This window comes from Cololabis saira, chromosome 16 (assembly GCF_033807715.1).
Source record: "Cololabis saira isolate AMF1-May2022 chromosome 16, fColSai1.1, whole genome shotgun sequence".
Taxonomy (NCBI): Eukaryota; Metazoa; Chordata; class Actinopteri; order Beloniformes; family Belonidae; genus Cololabis; species Cololabis saira.
In genome coordinates this window covers 39,810,854-39,837,857 of record NC_084602.1, presented here as the reverse complement: position 1 = coordinate 39,837,857, position 27,004 = coordinate 39,810,854, and the positions used below count along the sequence as shown (strand labels likewise).

Genomic DNA, 27,004 nt, shown 5'->3' with positions numbered 1-27,004 from the left:
CATTTCAATCAGAATCTATTCATTTAGAACACTGAATGTAATTCAGCAGTTTGTTCACAGATTTGAAGTTCATATACTTGAGGGATTTACAGTACAACTTAAATTCGTTATAAAAGGCATTAAAGATAGGTGCGGTTTTCATGAATTCCGATTTGTGAGTGTAGAATTTGGCCATTATGAGGATTGTGTTAGTCGGCAAAGGATCTTGTCTCTTTTCCATCACTACTCTATACATTTTATTATATAATAATAATGTTATCTACATGTGATCTGAGTTCAACAGATACATTATTTTGTCTAAACCATTCTTCCACTTGGTTCCAGAATCTTTGGGAGAAAATATGTTCCGTGGTTTCAATTTCATAGTTGCAAAATGAGCATACATTACTTTCAAAATTAAATCTTAATCTAAGGAATTCCTGAGAAGGATAGATATCATTAAATAGTTTAAAATGTAATTCTTTAGCTTTGGGTGGTAAAGGATAATATAAGAATTCTGTTTTTAACTGTAATACTTTGTCAGGATCCATATCTCTGAAATCAAGTACTCTATTTATCTGTTTTGGGTAAAAGTCATTTGTCAAATTATGTCTGATTAAAAGGTTGTTGCATTTTTTTTTGTCAAAGAATTGTATATCACCAATAAATAGGTTTGGTAAAGTTAACAGTGGCATGGTGTGTAAAACAACCTCTTTCGCCAAGAGTAAGAATTCTTTTGGAATAGCATTAATGAGGGAGCAGAATTGCTTAGGGTGACAGAAAGAAATTTAGCACAAAAAATATTATACGATAACAGTTCTCCATCCATATCTTACGGAAGAGTATTAGGGCCAGGCAGGAGAAAAATAAAAATAATATTTTAGAGGAGGAAGATTTTTTTTCATTATGCACTTCGAGAAAGAAGTCGAAATGTCGAGAAAAAAGTCGAAATTTTAAGAAAAAAGTCAAAATCTCGTGAAAAAAATCGAAATGTCGAGAAAAAAGTCAAAATTTCGTCAATAAAGTCGAAATGTTGAGAAAAAGGTCAAAATTTCGTTAATAAAGTCGAAATGTTGAGAAAAAAGTCGAAATGTCGAGAAAAAAGTCGAAATGTCGAGAAAAAAAAGTCGAAAAGTCGAGATTAATGTTGAAGTACAATTTGGAGAAAAAAGTCAAAATGTCGAGAAAAAAGGCGAAATTTCGACTTTATTCTCGACATTTCGACTTTTTTCTCGAAGTGCACAATAAAAAAAATCTTCCCCTCTCAAATATTTTTTCTCCTGCCTGGCCCCTGATACTTTTCAGTAATATCTAGAATGTCATCCACTGACCAGATATTTCTATCCATCCACATTTTATAACACAGAGATTTGTTTCTATGTAGAATGAAGTTTTGAACTAGGACAGATTTTTTTAAGGTTCCTGAACGCACCACCGAGCCGCCCGTCCCGGAAGTGACATCGCCCCTTAGCCGGAAGTCCTGCAGGCTTTACAGGAACAACAAAAGAAGGGCAGAGCGCTCCGTGTTAAAGCTGCACAGCGCAAAGAAAGTGTCTCCCGGGTGTTGTAGGTAGGTTTGACTCTTTTAAGCTGTTCTGTACCTGAGTTTAGACCAAACCTCGCGAGGTTTGCGGCTCTTTGATGTTTGGGCTGCAGCAGCGTGGTGGCGGTGACGTCACCGGCTAACTAGCTCCATTCTCTGACAAAAACAACAATAAAACACTCCCAGAGGCGTCCAACTGCTCCAGCAGAGCACGTTTAGGACTTATCTCCTCCCCGGGCTGTAAATAACTGTGAGTAGCGTCAACACATCTGCGTTTTGGTCCAGATTTGTGTTTATTTCGGTCAAACTGCGCTGCAGAAACTCCACTTTTCATCCTTTTTGCAGCTGAAAACACCTGTTTTCCTGCACCTGCCCGGCTGGAATAACCTTTTCTAGAAGATGCATATTAATCATTAACGTTTCCCCTGGCAGCTCACCTGTTTGTTTGTTTAAAGCCAGGTGATTTTAAAGGTTTGGGTTTTCCAGCTGTTTAATCAGGACAATGAACGCATCACCATTAATCCTTTAATTAAAGATAAAAGTGATTTATGTTTTCATAAACCTCTTAAAGTCGTTCTTACCATCAACTGTCCTATGTGCAATACTCCACCACTTCACTACTCAGCATTTTAAGTGATCTGTTTTTATTTTGGTTGTTGTTATTAAGTGTTGAATGTATGAATGAAAAACGCAACTTAATTTCCTGCAAAGGATTAATAAAGTATCTAATCCAATCTAATTAAATCACCCTAGCTAAAGCAGAATTAAATGTTTTTTTTTATTAATGTTTTTGCAATAGAACAAATTTATCATCACAAATGTTTTTAATTAATTACATTTTTTTTAATTTAATAACATGTAGCACATTACAAAAGGCCTGTACTGAGTGGAAAAATGAATGAAATAGAAAATAAGGAACAAAAAAACTTGATAAATGTGATAAATGAAATTAAATAAATACATTTTGTAAACATCATAAATATTATAACAAAATAATGACAAATAAAATAAATAAATGTAGCTTAAATTAAAAAGAAAAGGATAAAAGAAATGTTGCAGTTATAATTTCTTTCTGGTAGGGTTATACATCATTTCAATCAGAATCTATTCATTTATAACACTGAATTCAGCAGTTTGTTGGCAGATTTGAAGTTCATATACTTGAGAGATTTACAGTACAACTTAAATTCGTTATAAAAGGCATATAAGATACAGAAGGTGCGGTTTTCATGAATTTCGATTTGTGAATGTAGAATTTGGCCATTATGAGGATTGTGTTAGTCGGCAAATGATCTTGTCTCTTTTCCATCACTACTCCAGCATGTAATTATATAATAATAATGTTATCTACATGTGATTTGAGTTCAACAGATACATTCTTTTGTCTAAAAACCATTCTTCCACTTGGTTCCAGAATCTTTGGGAGAAAATATGTTCCGTGGTTTCAATTTCAGAGTTGCAAAATGAGCATACATTACTTTCAAAATTGAATGGCTGCATCATCACAAAATTATAAACATACATGATGTTCACTGTCCTCTTTAAAAAAAAATATATATATATATATGCAACAACAGAACACATCGCACATAGTAAAAGAAACAAAAAAATTTATTTGTTTTCCAGCTGTTTAATCAGGACAGTGAATGCATCACCATTAATCCTTTAATTAAAGAAAAAAGTGATTTATGTTTTCATGAACCCCTTAAAATCGTTCTTACCATCACTGTAGCTAAAGCAGAAACAAGTGTTTTTTTAAATGTTTTTTTTTTTATTAATGTTTTTCCGACAGAAAAAATATATCATCACAAAATGATAAACATACTGTCCTCTTTTAACATATGCAACAAGAGAACACATGGCACATAAGAATAAAAAGAAACAAAAAAACTAACAAACAAACATGTGCCTTACATTTAATGTACATTTGACCCTTAAATCTATCAGTTCTATCAGGTGCCACATAATTACTCAGACATCCCTTCTGTTAAGAACTAAATGTTTAAACAGTTACCATAGATAAGTAAAAAAAAAAAATTAACGCACAAAAAATAAGTTTAGTTAAATAAATTGGATAAGAAGCCGCTATAATGTATAGAACCTTTTATGAAAACATTTCATTTTATTCTTTATTTCATTCAAAAAAAATAAAACAAGCAATTCAATACAAACACAAATGTTCATAAATTGTGAATGAAAAGGGATCTGAAAGAAGAAGAATCTTGTCTAATCTGCCCCTTTTTCCCAAAAAATAAATTCACATATCAACATAAATTAAAAATTTTAAAAACAACTAAGTAAATAAAAAAATAAACAAAAATAAACATTAAATCTGTTTGTATGAACCTTAACATCAGATAAGATTCTTAGTCAGAGCTCAATAAGGATGTTGAAGCCTGATATTGTTTATCACACTCGTCACACCCAGTAATAAATCTGAGTCACCGGTCGAGGTTTAAGACGTTTCTGGATGACACAGATATTGTGATGAAATAAAGCTGGATTTATTCCTGATTTGTTTTCTTGTTTAAACAGGTTAGCAGACTTTGGAGTGCATGTGAGGACCAGCGTGAGCCGAGCCGACCATGGCGAACAATGTGGGAGACGTTGAGAACAACATGGTGAGTAGCAGGGCGTGTTTACGCCTGTTTAGGGCGAGTTTAGGGCGTGTTTACCCCCCAACACCCGCGTTGTGATTACCCAACAAACTCTGAGGTTCGCTGGCGACAGAGCGGAAAGTTTCTCAGTCAGGTGGTGACGACATCCTCTCTTTTACGGTTGCTCCACACGACTGATAGAAAAGTCAGTTCTCTTTTACTGCCCTGTAAGACCGTGAAAAACTGGACCGGTGTTCTGTCAATTTTTGCTACCCTATCGAAAAATGCTCCCTAATGGTTTTCTACCTTTTGTATAGCTACAATTTTCCTGTGTTTTACTCCCTAAACCACTTCCTTTACCCCCAAATGGTCCTTGTCGCTTGCCAGGCCGTCATTGGCCACGTTTACATGATGTTTTTTAATTCGTAATTACTTATTCCGAATTAAATAATTCCGAATTAAACCATTTTTCTTTGAGTTTACATGGAAATAGTAATTCTGAATTGAGGTTTACATGGAAAACACGTTTGATCGGCTTTATCCAATCCCTCTCCAGGTCTGGGGGTTGGGAAGGTTCTGATTGGATAGGGGGGGGACCGGAAGTTAAACTACCGGAAGAAAAACTAACTTAGTTAGCGCACCATTTTTATGTTTCCTGTTTCAATCTGTTCTTTTAATGATTTCTATTTCTTAAATAAATGTTCTCTGCTCTTGACCAGCGTTTACTGCTGCTGCATCTGGAAACTTTGTTTGGAAAACCAGCCCAGTGGAATATAAGGTCATGGAGACAGACGGGAGAGGGAACGAGCAGAAAGAAAGACCGGAATTCATTTAAAGAAGAATGAGTGAATACATGATCGCAGAATTATTCTATTAGGATTTAAAATCAGAATAAACCAGCCACTTATTTCGGAATTAAGTTTAATTCGGAATGGTCATTTTCATTCGGAATTAGGTGTTTACATGGTAATTTTTAATCGATTTAAATCAGATTTAATTTTAATTCTAAATTAAAGAGGAATTAAACTTCCCATGTAAACGCACTCATTGTAAATAAGAATGTTCTTAATGACCTGCCAGGTTAAATAAAGGCGAATGACTGAATGAATATCAAATAAAGCGATAGAATCGGTTTTATTTCTTTTTATCGTATAATGTTCACAAAGTGTAATGCAATTCATGTCATGGGTCGTGTATTTTGAAGGATCAAATACTCAACATCCAATATTATCCATTTTAAATAAATATTTCAGGGGTAGCATCATTTGATAGTCCAGTAACGTCCTATCAGATAATTTAATACATTCAGGTAAGATACTAATCACCTCACTGCCACTGCAGGAGGAATGTCAGCATCAATTTATCCATTTTGTGATTACTATTTTTGGATTGATAAGTATAAATAATAAGAAATAAAAGTAGAGGCAAACACAAATAAACAAATTGTCTCAATTTCTTCTTTCAAAAAACATTTAAAACAGTAGATGAACAGAGTGCAAACTCTAACATCACACTATGTTTCAGCGTGGACTGAAAGGATGCAAGAAATGATGGGCGTGGCAATCAAACTTTGAAAATGCACTGTGAGCAGAACCAGAAAGCAGCAGTTCTGCACGGGGAGCATGGACTAACAGAACACCGGCGGCTGAACGGGTCCGGCCAGAAAAGTCCCCGAACAAACGCGTGGATCTACTGTTTCAGCGCTGCAGAACCGCTGGTTAATCTGCCCTCGTGCCCTTGGGCAGCGCCGCTGGCTCGATTCCCAGGTCCGGGAACAAAGCAGCGCGTTCCAGAAGCCAGTCAGCGTTCTGCTGACGCTTCTCCCTGGAGACGGATCCACCTGATCCCTGACTCAGGTCTGCAGCGTCCCGGTCTCCCGGGACCTGCACATTTATTTCCCCGCTGGGGCGGGGCTTTTTGTTTCTGCCAAACAAACTGAAGCCGTGAAACTTGACTCCGACTTTAGTCTCTAGGATAAAGTGGAACTCCGTCACGCCCAACGAGGAATAATCCGGGGGGAACGGGAGGAGAACAGAAATATTCAATAATGCAACAGTTTCCTCACATGCAGTCATTTAAAACCTCAAATTAACAACACTTCGATCCATTCATCCATTCATGCATGTATGCATGCATGCATGCATGCATCCATCCATTTGTCCATCCATCCATCCATTCATGCATCCATTCATCCATTCATTAATGCATCCATTCATCCATTCATTAATGCATCCATCCATCCATTCATGCATCCATTCATTAATCCATCCATCCATCCATTCATTCATCCATTCATCCATCCATTCATCCATCCATCCATGCATCCATTCATCCATCCATTCATCCATCCATGCATCCATCCATCCATGCATCCATTCATCCATCCATCCATCCATCCATCCTCTCTCTCTTTAGCTCATACTTCATAAATAATAAAACTGCATCATGTGACTGTTATTATTTATTTAGTGTAAGTTCAGTCGCGTGAGTAAAAACCAAATCAGCCCCGTTTCCTTCCAGCAGAGTTAAAGTTGCAGCAGGTTCTGCAGATCCTCGTGTCTCGATGAACAGATCATCAGAAGATGACGTTTACGGCTTTGTGAAACACTGATGACATCACGCAGAGGCCGGTTCGAGTGGGAGGGGCTTAGTCAAAGGGCGTGGTCAGCTGCTTCTGGATAGAGGGAATGTGCATGACGTCACAGATGCAACTTCACAGCGGGTTACAACCACTGAGTGTCCGAAAGACTGAGTGTCCGAAAGACTGAGTGTCCGAAAGACTGAGTGTCCGAAAGACTGAGTGTCCGAAAGACTGAGTGTCCGAAAGACTGGGTGTCCGAAAGACTGGGTGTCCGAAAGACTGGGTGTCCGAAAGACTGGGTGTCCGAAAGACTGGGTGTCCGAAAGACTGGGTGTCCGAAAGACTGGGTGTCCGAAAGACTGGGTGTCCGAAAGACTGGGTGTCCGAAAGACTGGGTGTCCGAAAGACTGGGTGTCCGAAGGACTGGGTGTCAGAAGGACTGAGTGTCAGAAGGACTGAGTGTCAGAAGGACTGAGTGTCAGAAGGACTGAGTGTCAGAAGGACTGAGTGTCAGAAGGACTGAGTGTCAGAAGGACTGAGTGTCAGAAGGACTGAGTGTCAGAAGGACTGAGTGTCAGAAGGACTGAGTGTCAGCGTAAACTTTCAGTTTGAGCAACTGGAAAACATCTAAAATGGGAAAGAGCTGTTGTGCGATCGACTGTACTCATAGATTTAGCAAGAAATCTGAGTTATCGTTTTACAGACTGATGAAAAATAAGCTTAAGAAAGACAAATGGATCGCTGTAATTCACAGAAACAACTGGATTCCAGGCACCGAAACGTGGATTTGTGGTTCCCATTTTGTATCAGGTAATGTTGGATTTTTGGGTAGCTAACATTAAACGGTCAAATCATAAAGTTCGGTGTCCTCATCACTTTAAAATCTACAACAAATCCTGCCTTGAAGTCGGACCAAGCATCAAGACTTTTGTAAGCCTTCAAGCTTTGCTTCGTGTATTTCCCCGGCGTAGAAATTAAGTTCATATAAATATCAGGAAACTGGATTCGTGGTCAAATATTAATGTCCATGGACCACTGGTTCTTGGGGTAACTGTACCAAATATTAATGTCCATGGACCACTGGTTCTTGGTAACTGTACCAAATATTAATGTCCATGGACCACTGGTTCTTGGTAACTGTACCAAATATTAATGTCCATGGACCACTGGTTCTTGGTAACTGTACCAAATATTAATGTCCATGGACCACTGGTTCTTGGTAACTGTACCAAATATTAATGTCCATGGACCACTGGTTCTTGGTAACTGTACCAAATATTAATGTCCATGGACCACTGGTTCTTGGGGAAACTACCAAATATTAATGTCCATGGACCACTGGTTCTTGGGGTAACTGTACCAAATATTAATGTCCATGGACCACTGGTTCTTGGTAACTGTACCAAATATTAATGTCCATGGACCACTGGTTCTTGGGGTAACTGTACCAAATATTAATGTCCATGGACCACTGGTTCTTGGTAACTGTACCAAATATTAATGTCCATGGACCACTGGTTCTTGGTAACTGTACCAAATATTAATGTCCATGGACCACTGGTTCTTGGGGTAACTGTACCAAATATTAATGTCCATGGACCACTGGTTCTTGGTAACTGTACCAAATATTAATGTCCATGGACCACTGGTTCTTGGTAACTGTACCAAATATTAATGTCCATGGACCACTGGTTCTTGGGGTAACTGTACCAAATATTAATGTCCATGGACCACTGGTTCTTGGGGTAACTGTACCAAATATTAATGTCCATGGACCACTGGTTCTTGGTAACTGTACCAAATATTAATGTCCATGGACCACTGGTTCTTAGTAACTGTACGGGTCACTGTCAAGTCCAACTGACGCTAATTTAAGCCGATAATCGTCTGTTTTCCCGTCTTCTCCACTAGTTGCAGCTGTTTTTGCTGATGTTTTGCCACTCAGTGTGAGTAAGGGGGTCCGGTGGGGAAGTGACGTCAAAGCATACCCTCTATTGGTTTTTACTGATTACGACCGGCCCGAGTAAACTGGCTTCCACCCGCACCGAAATGTCATTTCTGCAGAGCTTTTATGCATATTTATTGGACCCTGGCAGTGATTGGTCCGTTGTTGCTCCGCCCTCTTTGCTCGAGTATCTTTTCTAAACGTCTAAAGGAACTAACTTTGTGTCTCTGCAGCAGAACCAGCAGGAGGCCCCCGCCGGCCCCGAGTCCACCCAGCAGCGGCAGGAGGCCCCGGGGCCCCGGGCCCGGTCCAGGGGCGGCTCCGGGGGCGGGTCTGGGTCCGGGGGGGGCGGGAGCCCCGAGCAGAACGGCCAGCCCCCCGCCCCCCGACCCCGGGTCGTGGTGGAGGACGACGAGGACGAGGACGAGGAGCTGACCCTCAAATACGGGGCCAAACACGTCATCATGCTCTTCGTCCCCGTCACGCTCTGCATGGTGGTCGTCGTGACGACCATCAAGTCCGTCAGCTTCTACACCCAGAACGATGGACAGAGACTGTGAGTATTGAGATGCTGGGGGGGGTTTGGGTCTCTGGACCAAGTCAGAACCTGCGATAAGATCTGATCAAAGTGGTTCTGAACCATTATTGATGTATTGATTAGGCCAGAGAAGGAGGAAAACATTCCATTACCCCCATAAACATATCTTATTCACTTGTAAACCCACCGTCTCTCAGTAGATCTTTCCTTCAATTGAACCTCAACCTTCTGATTGGTCCCTGACTGACCAATCAGAAGCATCCTCCTCCGTTGCTACATCCGGTTTATCCGGTTGGACCAAACAGTCGTCTCTCTCGTTCACATCAGTGGAAAAAGCGTTGTTTTTACTTTATCTTGTATCAAAATTTAAATCACTGGATTACTTTTGCAAACTTTGTATTAGTAATTTAAATCACTGGAGATTTTTTGCAAACTTTGTATTGGTAAAAGGATCAATTAGTAATTGACCCTTTTGTCAAGCCCCGTCCCCGTTGCTAGGTCGACAAAACTCATCTCTCCCGTCCACTTCCGTTGTAAAAACAGGGTTTAACATCACTTTATTTCTAATTATTGGACAAAGAAAACCAACAGCAACTAGATATAAATAAAAAGGAACACTTCAGGTACAGCAGAGTTTAAAGGTATTGTGACATAATTTTTAACATGCTTTTAACACTATTAAAAGTCTTGGCCAACATCCCTCAAATGTGTCTAAAAGGGTGTAACAAGAAAAACTTCACTCCAGTACTCCATGCCTGGCTTTTTTTATGACGGTGTTTTTTGCCTGTGAATCATTGCCCCGCTCCTCCTCCCAACCCGCCCCCCATCCTCCACTCCTCCTCTCCCCCAAACTCCCCGCACAAAGCAGACAGTGGATCAATGGTATGTGATTTTGTCTTGCACACCGTCCACGGGCTGACCCCTCGTTCACACTGAAAGAGTCACGGGCGTCCCGACGCCAGCATCTCGCCGCTTGGTGCATTCACACACAAAGCGTCAGTGCCTGCAGCGGGGCGGGGGTGGGCGGGGCTAAAGCTGCGCTGCAGAACTGAAGGGAACAGCCTGCACATATAGTGTACACATCTTAATTTTCCTATTTCACCATAGATCACACTTTGGGACGCCTTCTTTATATTTTAGCGTTATTTCCTCATAGATAAGAGTGAGTTTGATGCTCCTTAACCAGGTCGGTCCTGGATCAACATCAACCATCATCGTTGGTCCCGGTGAAGCTGCAGTCTGTCTGCGGTGAAAACTGACACACTGGGTCGGAGCGGATTTGGTCATGATGTTTAACCTGTGTTTTGTGATGAATAAGCACGGGTTTTAATTATTTTTCGTTTGATCAATGTAGCAAATAAAATCGTTGGGACCATCCAGCTCCTCACCCATCAGATACGTGTTTCACATGAGCAGTTCAGGTAAAACGACAGTCAAACCAGCAAAAATGTCATTTTGCTGGATGAAATATATTTATTCCTGATAAAATAAGTTTGTTAGTGACAGCTCTGCTCCTGTACGCATGTGAATCAGTGTACGTTTGTGTCTACATGAAAGTACAATCTGCATTGAGGCTTCTCGCTTCGGGAATCCCGGTGTGTGATTGGACGACGCCTCGGCGTCGCCGCTGCTCATTTGCATAAAGTTCAGATTTTTCAACTTTTAAATTGACCCGACGCTCCCGCCGCCTCTCGACGCCCGTTTTTCATAGACAATGAATGGCAGCCAGACGCCTATGACGCCCGTGACGCTTTCAGTGTGAATGCAGGGTGAGCCTCGATCAGACTCAGGCACTCAGGACTCAGGCACCCGACCGCAAGCGGTCTTCCGTACGCCACATTTCCCATGCCCGCCGCTCGGACGGGGATTCAGCGCTGAGCTCTTCCCTCTTCGCTCGCCGCTACTGAGCTGAGTTTCTTTTCCTCCGCTTAGTAATATGCTTATGCAGCGGGTTGTCTCGTCTGATCTGAGGTCGTAGGCGAAAAAAAAAGCAGAGCGCGGGTAGAGAGGAGAGACTTAAACGTCTCTCTCCCTCCAGCCCGCGGCTCAGTGCTGATGGACAGGGGGCTGGGTGGAGGGGGCGGTGATTTAGCGGGCCGTGACGTCATGGCCCGCCACCAAACCAGATGCGCCGTTTTTGCATAATGATGCGGAAAATCCCAGAAAGCACACAATACACTGAATGTTAAAAGTTCGTTTTTTTTTGGGTGTAATTGATGTCAAGACACCCAACAAAACACAAAAAATCAAGAAAAATGTGTTTTTCATGTCACAATACCTTTAAAAAAACGTAGGTTTTTGGCAAAAGCATGGTGGAATGTGTGGTCGTCCACGTAGATTTATCGTAGTTTACGGTTGGTTTTGGGATGAAATGTTTTCCTGTGATTCTCTCGGCGTAGCGGGTGTCACTTTTACGCACCACTTAACCATTTTAAGATAAATAAATAAAACGCTTCCACGGTTGTAGCTATGGGTTGTAGCTGCTGCCGAGCGACTTTGTTTTGGAAGTACGGATCGGATTTCTGCCAGTTTGGGGATAAAAGATACGCTGTTCCCTCACGACACTCTGCAGTGTGTTCCCAAGTACTAATGGCCCTTTTCCACTAGTACCTACAACCCATAGCCACAACCGTGGAAGCATTTTATTTATCTTAAAATGGTTAAGTGGTGCGTAAAAGTTGTAAAAGTGACACCCGCCACCCAGAGAAAACCACAGGAATACATTTCATCCCTTTTTTATTCCATTCATCCCATTAATTAGAAATAAAGTGATGTAAAACCCCGTTTTTACAACGGAAGTGGGCGGGAAAGATAGCAACCGCCTAGCAACGGGGGAGCAGCTTGACAAAGGGTCAATTATATGCTTCAAAAACAATGACTTCTTTAAGCCCATGTCTGATGTCTTTCCTTCTTGGCATTGTGTTAACACACACTTGCTGGTGATTGGTTCATCAGTGATGGAGATCAGCAGCACCGGGCTGAAACACACCCTGGATATTCATGGGAACCTGCTGTTGATCACATGACTTTCTGGGCTGTAATTTTCTGTCCCTAAAGAACCACAACGGCGGTCTGCTTTCCTGGAAGTAAAGACGTTCTGTTCTGAGTAAAGAACTTTGCAGAGAGGACATTCGAAAAAAGGGTAGAAGAGGTTTTAATTTCAAATTTAAATGCAAAAACCAGTGGAAACTAGGAACGTCTGTTTTTATCTGCAGCTAATGGACAGACTCGTTGGCTGGAGTTCGGAGACGCAGGCAGCAGGAAACAGATTCAGGTCCTTAAAACAGACCTGGAGGTCTGGAGCGGATCAATACCAGACCATCATCCGGAGCCAGAGAATCAGAAACGTCTCCAAACCCGGGTTCTGCTCCCAAAACGACATTAGTGAGGTTTCATAACGTTGCTATTTCAGCAGATTACACAAGGCTCGAGTATCCAGTTAGATAAAAACTATATTTCATTTTAAGAGAAGTGGTCAGGAGCAAAAAAAAAAAAAAGGTTACATTTCTTGTGCAATAATTTGGTTTCCAGTTCAGCATGTTCTGGCTTAAATAACTCTGTAAACATGTTTATGGGGTGTACAAAGTGTACTTGAGGTGCACACATTCCCCCACCGCACATTCCTGCCTCCAAAATAGCCGTTTGTGTGCAGAAGCGGAGCTGCGCGGTTTCAGTGTGTCGTCCGTGCTGCTGCCCCCCTGCTGCGGGACGAGGCTGCAGTTCTGCAGCTCCGCCACTAGATGGAGCCATAGCGACGCGGTTCAAGCCTGCAGTTCTGTAGCGTCGCCACTAGATGGAGCCAGAGCAAATCGGCCAGAGCCGGCGTTGCTGAGCAGAACCGCGATTTTACTGCAATCTGAATCAGTGACAGCCGTGTTTATATTTGTCTTCCACGGTGATTTAAAATCCACAAATGACAGTTTTCTTAAACACCACACTGGTCAGATTTAGGGCACTTACATAAATGATCTCTCGCTTGTTCTTACTTGTACTTTCTAGTAGGCCTGTGTTGGAAAAAATTGATTTTCCGATTCTAAATTGATTCGTTTATCTAAAGATCGATTTTTTTTTTTCATCATTACATTACAACTTTTGGTATTTTTTTATTTATGCCCAAAAAAAGGAATGTTTTGTTGGACACAAGAATAACTGGTGCCATGTTTTTTGCCTTTAAATATGTTTTAAAGGTATGAAAACATTTAAGTTTTCTGTTATAATTGCAAAAATTGTCTATATTTCATTACTTTATATACAGTCTTGAGGTTACATTTGCATAAAATGCTGAAAAAAACAAATTCTCAAAAATTAAAAACCGAAATAGACCAAAAATGGAAAAAATAAAACTGATTTCATCCATCTCTGTTTCCTCCCTGGATCTGTTTGGTAATTCTGCCCCACGATGTTTCTGTTTCAGTTCTATCAGCATTCTGGGAGCTGATTGGTCCTTACAGCATCATTAGCTGCAATACTTGCTGTTGAATCTCAATATAATACTAGTATTAATATGTTGCAGAACAGTCATATAATTCATGCAACATCTTAAAAAAAGTTTTAATAACACTAACCCAAATCAATATCGGAATCGGATCAAATCTTGATAATAGAGTCTGAATCTTAAGAATTGGAATCAATTCTTGACATTTGAATCAATCCCCAGGTCTACTTTCTAGTCTTGACTGTTGCACTCACGACTTTGTGTCTCTGCGGTTTCTCCTGCAGGATCTACACGCCGTTCCCGGAGGAGACGGACACGGTGGCGCAGAGGGCCGTCAACTCCATCCTGAACGCCACCATCATGATCACCGTCATCATCGTCATGACGTTGGTGCTGGTGCTGCTGTACAAATACCGCTGCTACAGGGTAATAATAATAATAATAATAATAATGCCTGTGGTCCTGGGGGCCAAAGAACATCACGGATAATGTAGGTCATGGCTTCTGTCTCCTCCTTATATGCTCATGATTTGGTTACACCTGGGTGGTTCTAGAAAAGTACCGTATTTTCGCGACCATTCGGCGCACCGTGTGGAAAGGCGCACCCTCATTTTTGTGTGTAATTTTTAGATTTAAAACATACATATGGCGCACCGACCCAAAAGGCGCAGTCTACAGAGCAGAGCTGCACACACGCGTGCCGCAAAACACGCCGGCCGGAAAACACACACACCCGCTGCAGAACGCACACACATGCAGAACGCACACACAAGCACACAAGCGCTTATTTAAAAAATAGAGCGGGAGCAAAACCTCTGTTTCTGCATTAAAGAGCTCCGCTAATTCAGCTGCGCCAGTCCGAATTTCCTCTGTGTCAGTCACTTTCTGCACAACAGTAAATAAACTTTTCATACCCCGTTGTGCGGATCCTCCACCGCGCAGAGCCCGTCTCTCCCCAGCGGGGTGGAGCAGCGCGCGTCACAGCGGCTTTAACCGGGAATGTGACCTGTTCGGACCGGCTGGGACCGAACAGCTGGTCCCGGGTCCGCTCCCCGTCTGCTCCCCCGCGCTGGACCCGCTCACACACGCGCTGTCGGGGAGCCGGTACCGGGGTTTGTATCCGACAGGAGCTCCAGTCCGAATTTCCAGACCTGTCTCAGCCACCTGATCATCATCATCCCTTCATCCAGCCCCCCCTTTCCATTCGTCCTTATAATGACTCCGGCTGGAAACGTCTTATGCAAAGTTTTTCTTTTAAAAATCACCATAGGTTTCTGTCCATCAGCTGCGCCAGTCCAGCGCTACATGAATGAGAATCTGTGTGTGTCGCCGCGAATACACACCCGCGCATGTCGGGGTCCGGTACCGGGTTTGTAACCGACAGATTTGGCTGCAAATTTCGGAGGGTGAAGCTGATCAGACCTGAGACAGACCCCAGAAATCTCTGCTCGCAAAGCGGCCAGGAACCAGGTCGATTGGACCGCTTGGGGAACCAGGAAGTCGGGTTGCAGCAGCGCCCATCACCGCGCTGCTCCAGCCGCTGCTTTAACCGGGGAAAGTCACCGGTTCCGACATGCAAAACACACGCGCGCTGCAGAACAAGTGTGCTTATTTAAATAGAGCGGGAGCAAAACTTAGTTTGATTGTATTTTATTTCACTTTACACATCAAGCAAATCCTTAAAAGTTTTCATCTTCTGTTTCGCATTAAACAGCTCAGTGGATGGTCTCATTCAGCTTCACCCGCCCCCTTCTCCCTTTACCGTTCTCATGGCCGGCCTTACATTACCGTAATTCAGGTAATAGACACGGCGCACCGTTTCTTAAGGCGCCCGGCACATTTAAAAAAAAAAAAAAAAAAAAAAAAAAGTTGCGCCTTATGGTCGCGAAAATACGGTAACTTGATAATAGAAATGTTTTCTCGATCTGTAAACATGAAAAATGTTGCCCTGAGTACGAGATGCGTTTAAAATCAATCTCTGCGTGTAATACCGACTAAAATTCTTCGATTATTACATTATGATCAACAGAATTGGTCCTTGTTTTGCTAAGTGAGGCTAAGTTGATGCTTTTTGTTCTTGTGTGTTTTAAATTGTCGCGTTTTCAGTTGTTTAGATTTCACACTTAAGAGTTTGGACCCGTGAAGTAGAGATGAGTGAATATAATATTGAAGGACGTTCATTGGGTTGTTTTATTTTGTAGGAGACAGCAAAGAAATCAGTTATGATGTGCTTTTATTTTATTAAAATGCTGATCCTTTTGGTTTTGGTAAACATTTACGAACTAATAAAATATAAGTAAATCATTTTTTTTCTTTAAGGTCAAGTAAAGGAGTTCGACCTTTTATTTTTACATCTTTTACCACATCCCACCTGACGAGGTTTCGATAGTCCCGAACTCGTGACCCAAGAGGTTGCCATAGTCCCCCCTTCTGACGGACGGGATTGCTATAGTCTCTAACCTTGAGGTTGTGATAGTGCCAAACTTAAAGGTTGCGAATGTCTTGACCATCGAAGTTGCGTTAGTCCAGACCTACCGACCTCTTCTATCTTGACTTCCTTTGATGAAACCCGTATTGTAAATGTTGACCCAGGTAAAGACACTTGTTGATCGGAGCGCCTCACTGTTGGGGCCAATGGTGGGATGACATTAACGGGTATTCACATTCCTCTCTGTGGTTAATGATAATTATGGGAGTGTTTGATGTAAAGTGCTCAGAAGCAGCGAGTCCCTACAGGAAGGTCTGTGGTGGACCAGCTGCTCATCGGTGACTCTCATCCTTTACTTCCTCAGGTGATCCAGGGCTGGCTCTTCCTCTCCTCCCTCCTGCTGCTCTTCTTCTTTTCCTACATCTACCTCAAGTACGTCACACACCCCCACCCCCTCTTTTTGTTGTACGTCCCGGTCCTCCAGTCCTCCAGTCCTTCATCCGTGGTGTTTCTTCTCAACAGAGAGGTTTTCAAGACCTACAACGTGGCCATGGACTACTTCACCCTGGCCGTGATCATCTGGAACTTCGGCGTGGTGGGAATGATGTGCATCCATTGGAAGGGCCCTCTGCGGCTCCAGCAGGCCTACCTCATCATGATCAGCGCCCTCATGGCCCTGGTCTTCATCAAGTACCTGCCCGAGTGGACGGCCTGGCTCATCCTGGCCGTCATCTCCGTCTACGGTGGGTGGTCAGAGGTCAGGGGTCAGAGGTCACGCCTGAGAGCCGGTGTTTGACCCTGGTCTTCTCCTCTTCCTCCAGATCTGCTGGCGGTTCTTTGTCCCAAAGGGCCTTTGAGGATCCTGGTGGAAACGGCTCAGGAGAGGAACGAGCCCATCTTCCCCGCTCTCATCTACTCCTGTAAGGATCATCCATCCATCCATCATTCATTCATTCATCCACCAACTCATCCATCCACCCATCCATCCATCCATCATCCATCCATCATCCATCCATCCATCCATCCACCAACTCATCCATCCATCCATCCATCATCCATCCATCCATCCATCCACCAACTCATCCATCCAACCACCAACTCATCCATCCATTCACCAACTCATCCATCCAACCCCCAACTCATCCATCCATCCATCCATCCACCAACTTATCCATCATCCATCCATCCATCCCTCATCCATCCCTCATCCATCCATCCATCCATCCATCCATCCACCAACTTATCCATCCATCCATCCATCCACCAACTCATCCATCCATCCATCATCCATCCACCAACTCATCCATCCATCCATCCAATCATCCATTCATCCATTCATCATCCATCCATCCATCCATCCACCCATCCACCAACTCATCCATCCATCCATCCATCCATCCATCCACCAACTCATCCATCCATCCATCCAATCATCCATTCATCCATTCATCATCCATCCATCCATCCATCCATCCACCAACTCATCCATCCATCCATCCAATCATCCATTCATCCATTCATCATCCATCCATCCATCCATCCACCCATCCACCAACTCATCCATCCATCCATCCATCCATCCATCCACCAACTCATCCATCCATCCATCATCCATCCATCCATCCATCATCCATCCATCCATCCACCAACTCATCCATCCATCCATCCATCCATCCACCAAGTCATCCATCCATCCATCATCCATCCATCCATCCACCAAGTCATCCATCCATCCATCATCCATCATCCATCCATCCACCAACTCATCCATCCATCCATCCATCCATCATCCATCCATCATCCATCCATCCATCCATCCATCCACCAACTCATCCATCCATCCATCATCCATCCACCAACTCATCCATCATCCATCCATCCACCAACTCATCCATCATCCATCCATCAATCATCCATCCATCCATCCATCCATCCATCCACCAACTCATCCATCCATCCATCCATCCATCATCCATCCATCATCCATCCATCCATCCATCCATCCACCAACTCATCCATCCATCCATCCATCCACCAACTCATCCATCCATCCATCCATCCATCCATCCATCCATCCATCCATCATCCATCCATCATCCATCCACCAACTCATCCATCATCCATCCATCCACCAACTCATCCATCATCCATCCATCAATCATCCACCAACTCATCCATCCATCCATCCATCCATCCACCAACTCATCCATCATCCATCCATCCACCAACTCATCCATCATCCATCCACCAACTCATCCATCCACCCATCCATCAGTCCATCCATCCATCATCCATCCATCCATCCATCCATCCATCCATCCATCATCCATCCACCAACTCATCCATCATCCATCCACCAACTCATCCATCCATCAATCCATCCATCCATCCATCCATCCATCATCCATCCACCAACTCATCCATCCATCCATCCATCCATCCATCATCCATCCACCAACTCATCCATCCATCCATCATCCATCCACCAACTCATCCATCCATCCATCCATCCATCATCCATCCACCAACTCATCCATCCATCCATCCATCCATCCACCAACTCATCCATCCATCCATCATTTTATCCATCCATCCATCCATCCATCATTTTATCCATCCATCCATCCATCCATCCATCCATCCATCCATCCATCCATCCATCAGTCCATCCATCCATCCATCCATCCACCAACTCATCCATCCATCCATCCGTCAGTCCATCCATCCATCCATCCATCCATCCACCAACTCATCCATCCATCCATCCATCCATCCATCCATCCATCCATCATCCATCCATCCACCAACTCATCCATCCATCCATCCATCATCCATCATCCATCCACCAACTCATCCATCCATCCATCCATCCATCCATCCATCATCCATCCATCCACCAACTCATCCATCATCCATCCATCCATCCATCCATTCATCATCCATCCATCCATCCATCCATCCATCCATCCATTCATCATCCATCCATTCATCATCCATCATCCATTCATCATCCATCCATCATCCATCCATCCATCCATCATCCATCCATCATCCATTCATCCATCCATCCGTCCGTCCATCCATCCATCCTCCATCCATCCTCCATCCATCATCCATCCATCCATCCATCCATCCATCCATCCATCCATCCATCCATCCATCCATCATCCATCCATCCATCCATCCATCCATCCATCCATCCATCCATCCATCCATCCATCCATCCATCCATCCATCCATCCATCCATCCATCCATCCATCCATCCATCCATCCATCAACCAATTCATCAGCTGTCAGATCTTGAATCAGAGCAGGGTTAAAGGGCGTCTGCGATGTTTTTGTCTCGTTTTTCTGCAGCTACGATGGTTTGGCTCGTCAACATGGCCGACACCGACGGGGTGAACCGGAACTCGACGGGGGCCGCGTCGTCCCGACCAGAAGCTCCGGAAGGTGAGACAGAGTTCAGAGTTCAGAGATGCTCGACTGATCGGACTGTGACTCAAACTGACTTCCTTCCTCCTCCTCCAGCGGAGCCGGATCCGTCCCTCGCCCCCTCCAGTCCCTCCGACGGAGGCTTCAGCTCCTCCTGGGTCAGCCAGCAGGAGCACCGGCTCGGCCCGCTCCAGTCCACCGAGGACTCGCGGCGGGAGATCCAGGACATGCCCTCGGCCCGGCCCGTGGACGACGACGACGAGGAACGTGAGTTAAATCCAGCCAACACACCAGTAGAGCTGCCGTCGTCAACGAGAAATATGACTAAATATAGTCGACAATGAACCTTTATCACCGAGTAAAACCAGACGAAAGGCAACGAAAATGCTGGTCATGTGACGATAACCATAATTAAATGTAGTTTATTTAGCACATACAATAAAAAATAACATCACACAAATAAGTGCAATTAAAGAAACTGTGCAGGGAGGAGCGAGCAAGCCAGGAGGCTTATGAGGAGCCCCCACCTAATAACATTTAACAATATAGTTATGAGGATACAAAATAGAAAATAAAATAAATAATAATACATCATAAAAGTTGCATGCAGAACATGAATGAAAATAGATAATTACTGTAGACCTATAAAGACATGATCATGAAAATATGAATATTATGATGAACAAATGGCAACACAGAATATGAAGTACAAAAGAAACATTAACAGTGGGAAAAGCAAGAGCTTTCTTGGCTACACTGTTGAATTAAATGTTCTCTTGAGCGACTTTTGAAAATGGATAGGGACCTACAATTGTTTGCAATCTGGTACCAACTATTCCAGACTTTGACACCTCTATACCTTAACAAAAATTGGCTTCTAGATTCCAGACATTTCGGCGGAATCTAGAAGCCAATTTTTGTTTAGGTTTAGAGGTGTCAAAGTCTGGAATAGTTGGTACCAGATTAAATTATTAACTAATATAGTATTTATTATTATTATTTATTAATTAAATTAAATATATAATGCAATATTGTAGAGGAATAAAAATGAGACTAAAATGTAGATTACAAAATAAAAAAAGGATCCTAATCATGAGAGTTCAACGTAGATCTGGGAATCATCTGCATAAGCTGTGACTAGAGACCCCAGAACTGGTCCCTGTGGGACTACGGTTGTCTTGGAGCCCCAGAACTGGTCCCTGTGGGACTACGGTTGTCTTGGTGTTTCTCACCTGAGGAAAATGAGATGAGACGCAACAAAAGTGCTGGTCATGTGCTGATAACGATAATTAAATATACAAGGCAATATCGTCGACGAATAAAAACGAGACTAAATTGTAGATTACAAAATAAAAACTCTGCTAAAATGTGTCTTCATTTTCGTTGACCAAAACGAGACAAAATGTTCTAACAAAGATCCTTAATGTCCATTTTTTTAAGTAGTTTAGATCTTTGGATCCACTTTCGTACATAGACGTGGAAAAGAAAACCCAATGTGTCGTCGAAAAAGAAAAAGATGGGGAGAAATGCGGAAAAATAAATATTGTTGTAAACTCAAATTAGAGTCTTCTGTATCTGGAATGAATGAATTCTTGAGTCTATAAGGTAACAATAATATAATAATAAGATAACCTTGTTTGAATTGTAAAATGGGTTTGGCTAAATACAATCTTTGACTAAAACTAGACTAAAGTAAAATGCTCAGACTTTTAGTCGACTGAAACTTGACACGACTAAAAGGAGAATGAACGTGACTAAAACTAATAAAAACTAAAATGATAGCTGGACCCAAAGACTAGACTGAAACTAAAAGCTTGAATTTAGAACCTGGACAGAGCAACATTTCAGACTTTAGAGGATCTTTATGCTCTTTTCTCCAAAAGTAGATGCAGAGATGCAGCACATGGAGAGATGCGCCGTTTTCAGTCCCGCCTGCTCGTTTTCTGGTCACGGCGGCTGCTTTTCAGGATCCCTGGGACGTCCCAGCGCCTCAAAACCTGAAACCTAAAACCCAAATGACAGTTTTTCAGACCCAAGTTTCCCCAAAGTGGCGAGTTTTTGTTGTTTTTGGACTTCAGACACCCAAATATCGGCTTTCAAACATGTTTTTTTTTCATATTTCTCATCTGTCTTAATCGTCGCTGCGTTACAAAAACAGGAATTGACAGTTTTCCTGTCTTTGTTGCCAGTTTAGTTTATTTTGTGGATTTTTCTTTAATTACATGTAGTTTTAGAAATCAGAGTCAAAACAGCCAGTTGCTGGGTGATTTGTTAGTTTGGGATTTTATTTATTTTATGCGTCACGTATCGAGGAGGAAGACTGGTTTTCAGGATCTCTGAGTAAAGATGTCACAGCGCCTCAAAACCTTAAACCGTATGACAGATTTTTTGTTGTCTTTTAATAATAATAGATTTTATTTATAGAGCACTTTTCATTTTTGACCTCAGAAGCCAAAATATCGGCTTTCAAACACGTTTTTCTTCCATTTTTCGCATCCGTCTTAATCGTCGGCGCGAGACACAAACAGGAAGTGACAGTTTTTCTGTCTTTTGGCGCTTTTACACCAGCACCTACTCAGCCCGACTCCACTCGCCTCGCCCTCGTTTCTTTTCAACACCCAGATCAGAAGTAGGAGGTTGGAGAAGCTGCTGTGACGTATTTGATTGTGTATCTAAATGAAGAAGACAACAACACTAAAGATGTAGAACCTGGAGTAGATGATAAATAAAGATGTAGAACCTGGAGGAGATGATAGATGTGCTGCTGGGTCTGTGGCTCGTGTTTTATATCAAGTTATAAAATGAGAGTGAGAGAGAAGCTTCAAGCAGTGACGCTTTTTAATTTTTTTTAGTTTGTCTCTGTGCTGCTGAAAAGTGCGTTGGGAGCCGCGAGCAGCTATGAAGTGACAGAGCTCCTGGTAGATCTGGTCGTTCCTTATTAGGGCTGGGCGATATGGACCAAAAGTCATGGCGATACCCGATATATCTCGATATTTTTTCTGTGCCATAATTGGGGTTTCCCCCAAAGCATTATAGCATAGCATCTCTGTTAGCATCTCTGTTAGCATCTCTGTTAGCATCTCTGTTAGCTTAATTTTTTTCTGAGGCAAACCCTTAAAAAAACAGTCGGTTTTAATATAAAGCCTCGTGCCAAATGTCACACAGGTTCCTTTATTAACAGAGGTCTGCACAATATCAAAAGGTATAAAATAAACTGCCTGCATATATAGAATAAAAATGCTTCTTGAATAAAATAAAACAAATATCCCTTTCCTGCATAACAATTAAATTAAAATACACTGTGCAATTAATACAATGTAGACAGTAACAGACAGACTTTTCCACTGAGGTTGACAGTTGTACAAATAACAAAACATTTGTGCAAATCTCAAATAAAACATTCAATTCAATTTGTCACAAAATAAGCTATATCAAAATCATTAAAAAATTAAAAAAATTTAAAAATCAATATAAACGATATTGTCTCGTACCATATCGCGTTTGAAAATATATCGATATATATTAAAATCTCGATATATCGCCCAGCCCTAGTAGGTACTAGTGTAAAAACGCCATTTGTTGCCAGTTTAGTTTATTTTGTGGATTTTTCTATATTTACATGTCGTTTTACAAATCAGAGTCAATTAAATTAAAAGCAGTACGGAGTGGTGTTTTCCTTCCTTCAAAAAAAAATGTAAGTAAAAAGTAGAATAAGTATAAAACAGTACAAAATAAAATTAATTTCCATCCCCGTCCTGGTCCCGGGGTGTAACCACCACCGTCTCCCCTGAGGAATGTGTTCCAGGCGTGAAGGTGGCGTGTCGCGGACGCCGCCGTTTTTAGTCTTAGTGATTCTGGGGGAACGGCTGGGTTTCCCGCCGCGCCCCCCCCGCGACTAAGTACGGGGTCGGAGCGCCGGCGTTGCCGGTAATTACAGCCTGGCAGCGCTGCGTTGGTGCCGGCTCCACCCTGAACGCGGCCACCTCCCGTGTTCCCAGGCGGCGTGAAGCTGGGCCTCGGAGACTTCATCTTCTACAGCATGTTGGTGGGAAAGGCGTCGGCCGCCGCCAGCGGCGACTGGAACACCACGCTGGCCTGCTTCGTGGCCATCCTCATCGTGAGTATCCGCCCCCCGCCTCACCCCCCCGCCTAGCCGCCCGGCTCTCTGCTCTGTTTTAAACATAGACATATAAACGTAGAGGCCCCATGGAGCTGCTGTGATACGTCAACGACGCCGCCATATTGGATGTTCAAGACTGTAAACTAATACAAGTAAATGGACTTATTTTCACAAAGCGCCTTTCTACAAAGAAATGTACGTTTTACGTCTCATTTATTCATTCAGACACGCACTAATATACTTGGGAAACAGTTAGGCACCAAATATATTTATTTCTTTTTTTCTCCTTTTTCTCCTTTTTTCCTCTTTTTAAAAAAAAAAAATATTTTCATCTTTTTTTAATCTTTTTTCCCCTCCCTTTTTCCTCTTTTTCCATATTTTTTTCCTCTTTTTCCCTATTTTTTTTTCCTCTTTTTTTCCTCTTATTTTTTTTATCTTTTTCATCTTTCTTTCTCTTTTTTCATCTTTTTTTCCTTATTTTCATAAAGCGCCTTTCTACAAAGAAATTTTTGTTTTACGTCTCATTTATTCATTCACACACGCACTAATATACTTGGGAAACAGTTAGGCACCAAAAATATATTATTTCTTTTTTTCTCATTTTTTCATCTTTTTGTCCTTTTTTTCATCTTTTTAAAAAAAAATTTCCCCTCCTTTTTTCCTCTTTTTCCCTCATCTTTTTTTCCTCTTTTTAAAATTTTTTTTTTAATCTTTTTCCTCTTTTTTCATCTTTCTTGCTCTTTTTTTCATCTTTTTTCCTTATTTTCATAAAGCGCCTTTCTACAAAGAAATGCTTGAGAAACAGTTAGGCACCAAATATAAAGCATATTTTACATAAACATATTTAACATTTTTCAAGTAACAAAATAACATTATCTAGTCAAAAAAGGGAGTCCAAGGCACTCTTCTTGTGGAAAAATATTAAAAAGCCTTTATTGAAACATGGCTAATACATATAAAAACATGGGAGCAGAGACCCACACGTTTCGGCGCAAGCCTTCTTCAGGGTAACAAAATAACATATTTGAACCATTTTTCAGATTTTTTCAGTTATTTTATTGTCTGAAAAATGGTTCAAATTATTTTGTTATTTGAAAATTTTTAAATTTGTTTTGTTGATGAGAAAATATGTTTCTCTATTTTTCTTATTTTTGTGAGGGGGATATATATTGTTTTTCGTTACTACCTTGTTCTCTATAGCTGATATAACATGAATTACTCCTATGTGGGATCAATAACGTTCTTATTTTTACCATCTGAGAAAATTAAATATATTATATTTTGTGCCTAACTGTTTCCCAAGTATATTAGTACGTGTGTGATGAATAAATGAGACGTAAAACGTACATTTCTTTGTAGAAAGGTGCTTTATGAAAATAAGTCCATTTACTTGTATTAGTTTACAGCGCAGTCTTGAACATCCAATATGGCGGCGACGTTGACGTATCACAGCAGCTCCATGGGGCGGATACGTTTATATGTCTATGGTTTTAAGCATCAGTTCTGGGTCTGATTGCGCGTTGGTCTGGTTTGTTGCAGGGCCTGTGCCTGACGCTGCTCCTCCTCGCCATCTTCAAGAAGGCTCTGCCGGCGCTGCCCATCTCCATCTTCTTCGGCCTCGTCTTCTACTTCGCCACCGACAACCTGGTGCGGCCGTTCATGGACAAGCTGGCGCTGCACCAGTTCTACATCTAGCAGGACGCCGCCGTTCCTGCTCCGCCTTCTTCTTCTTCTGTGGTGCCGGGAGCGAGCAGCGAGCAACACCCCCCCCCTAAAGCCCCCCACGCAGCAGCAGCAGCCGCTCTTTAATGTTTTATTTCACCTGTAAATCCGGGACATTTCTCACTCCACGTGACCTCGTTTAGTTTGTGGGGGCTCGCCGCTCCGACCCCTCTGCCCCCCCCTCATCTTCACCCCCTCCGATCACCTTCACACCCCTGGGGGGGTCGGGGTCCCGGCCGGTGCCTTGCTCAGGGACACCGCAGCGCTAGCTGTTCACAGAAGAAGACTTTGACCACGCATTTGTCCCTCGATGGCGCCGGCCACCGCAGCGCGCTAACCTCGCAAAAAAACGGATGGATGGATGGATGGATGGATGGATGGATGGATGGATGGATGGATGGATGGATGGATGGATGGATGGATGGATGGATGGATGGATGAATGAATGAATGAATGAATGAAGGGATAGACGATGGATGGATGGATGGATGATTGATTGGTGGATGGATGGATGGATGATTGATTGGTGGATGGATGGATGGATGATTGATTGGTGGATGGATGGATGGATGATTGATTGGTGGATGGATGATTGGATGGATGAATGAATGAATGATTTATGGATAGATGATGGATTGGTTGGTTGGAATCAAGTCCGATCCGGAGCGATCCGCCCGGCTCTCCGGAGGCGGCGCCGCGGCAGCGTCTTCTGGCGGGAACTGAATCCCGGGCCGGTGGGGCTGTGGGTTCTGCTGCAGGTTCAGTGCCTTGCTCCAGGGCTCCAGGGCAGTTCTGCGTGGCAGGAATTCATTGGTTTCCCAGAGACTTCACCCCCGTCGCTTTGTCCGAGGATTGTAACCCGTGACCGTCGGTCACGAACTCTCAACCTTTTAGGCAGCTGCCCTCACGACGCTAGCCTGGTGCTGTTTGCTACTATGCTACATCTGCGCCCGCAGACACCGCTGGGTTCGTTCCAGCAACGCTCAACGCGCTAGCCTGCGCCGCTAGCTCTAGCCTGCGCCGCTAGTGCTAGCCTGCGCCGCTAGCCGGCTCAACGAGGACGCGGCTCGAGCCAAACTTGAAAACCTGAGGAGTTGTGATTTAAAATACGGACAAACCAAAAAAATCAAACTAGGACGAAGTGAACCGATGCTGCACCTGCAGGACGACCGGCTGCACCTGCACCTGCAGGACGACCGGCTGCACCTGCACCTGCAGGAGGAGCGGCTGCACCTGCACCTGCAGGACGACCGGCTGCACCTGCACCTGCAGGGAGGACCAGCTGCACCTGCAGGGAGGACCGGCTGCACCTGCACCTGCAGGAGGACCGGCTGCACCTGCACCTGCAGGGAGGAGCGGCTGCTCCGCGGCCGTCGCGCTCGGCGCTAACGCGGAAAACAAACTCCAGAGGGAACAAAAAAGTTCTGAAACTGCTTTTTCTTTTGTTGTTTTTAGGGAAGTTTTTTTTTCTTCTGTTTCACATGAATTATGTGTTTATGCAAAGTTATACATTTAATTTTGTTTCCTTTTTTAAAATAAAAAACTGAAAATATACTTGAAATGTTTAGGGTTTTTCTTTTTTGATGATAAGACTTGGAAACCTGCCAGACGTGGAACTGTTTTCATAACGGCTGCAAGGAGACGAGTGACGATCAATATGTATATTATAAACAACACCGTTGT

At 42.9% G+C, this 27,004-nt stretch overlaps 1 protein-coding gene across 5 annotated transcripts; it reads left to right on the top strand.

The window, feature by feature from the left end:
• Window positions 1-1,437: 1,437 nt before the first annotated feature.
• psen1 (presenilin 1) lies at window positions 1,438-25,378 on the top strand. Of its 5 annotated transcripts, none has more exons than XM_061743036.1 (11): window positions 1,438-1,549; window positions 4,058-4,143; window positions 8,882-9,201; window positions 13,903-14,044; window positions 16,411-16,478; window positions 16,569-16,789; window positions 16,868-16,966; window positions 19,405-19,497; window positions 19,576-19,746; window positions 23,478-23,596; window positions 25,139-25,378. In XM_061743036.1, exons 2-11 carry the CDS (start codon window positions 4,108-4,110, stop codon window positions 25,292-25,294), a joined length of 1,425 nt encoding a protein of 474 aa, XP_061599020.1. In that variant the 5' UTR covers window positions 1,438-1,549; window positions 4,058-4,107; the 3' UTR covers window positions 25,295-25,378. The 5 variants fall into 5 exon arrangements, with proteins under 5 accessions (XP_061599020.1, XP_061599017.1, XP_061599019.1 ...); XM_061743033.1 differs by having other exon boundaries at window positions 8,879-9,201; XM_061743035.1 differs by having other exon boundaries at window positions 1,518-1,545; window positions 8,879-9,201.
• The last annotated feature ends 1,626 nt before the right edge of the window (window positions 25,379-27,004 follow it).

Bases quoted from the DNA above. Each gene is read 5' to 3' on its own strand.
- psen1 (XM_061743033.1), top strand. From the start codon at position 4,108: ATGGCGAACAATGTGGGAGACGTTGAGAACAACATG. The intron at 4,144-8,878 runs GTGAGTAGCAGG...GTGTCTCTGCAG, and splicing joins GAGACGTTGAGAACAACATG to CAGAACCAGCAGGAGGCCCC. The intron at 16,479-16,568 runs GTACGTCACACA...TCTTCTCAACAG, and splicing joins TTTTCCTACATCTACCTCAA to AGAGGTTTTCAAGACCTACA.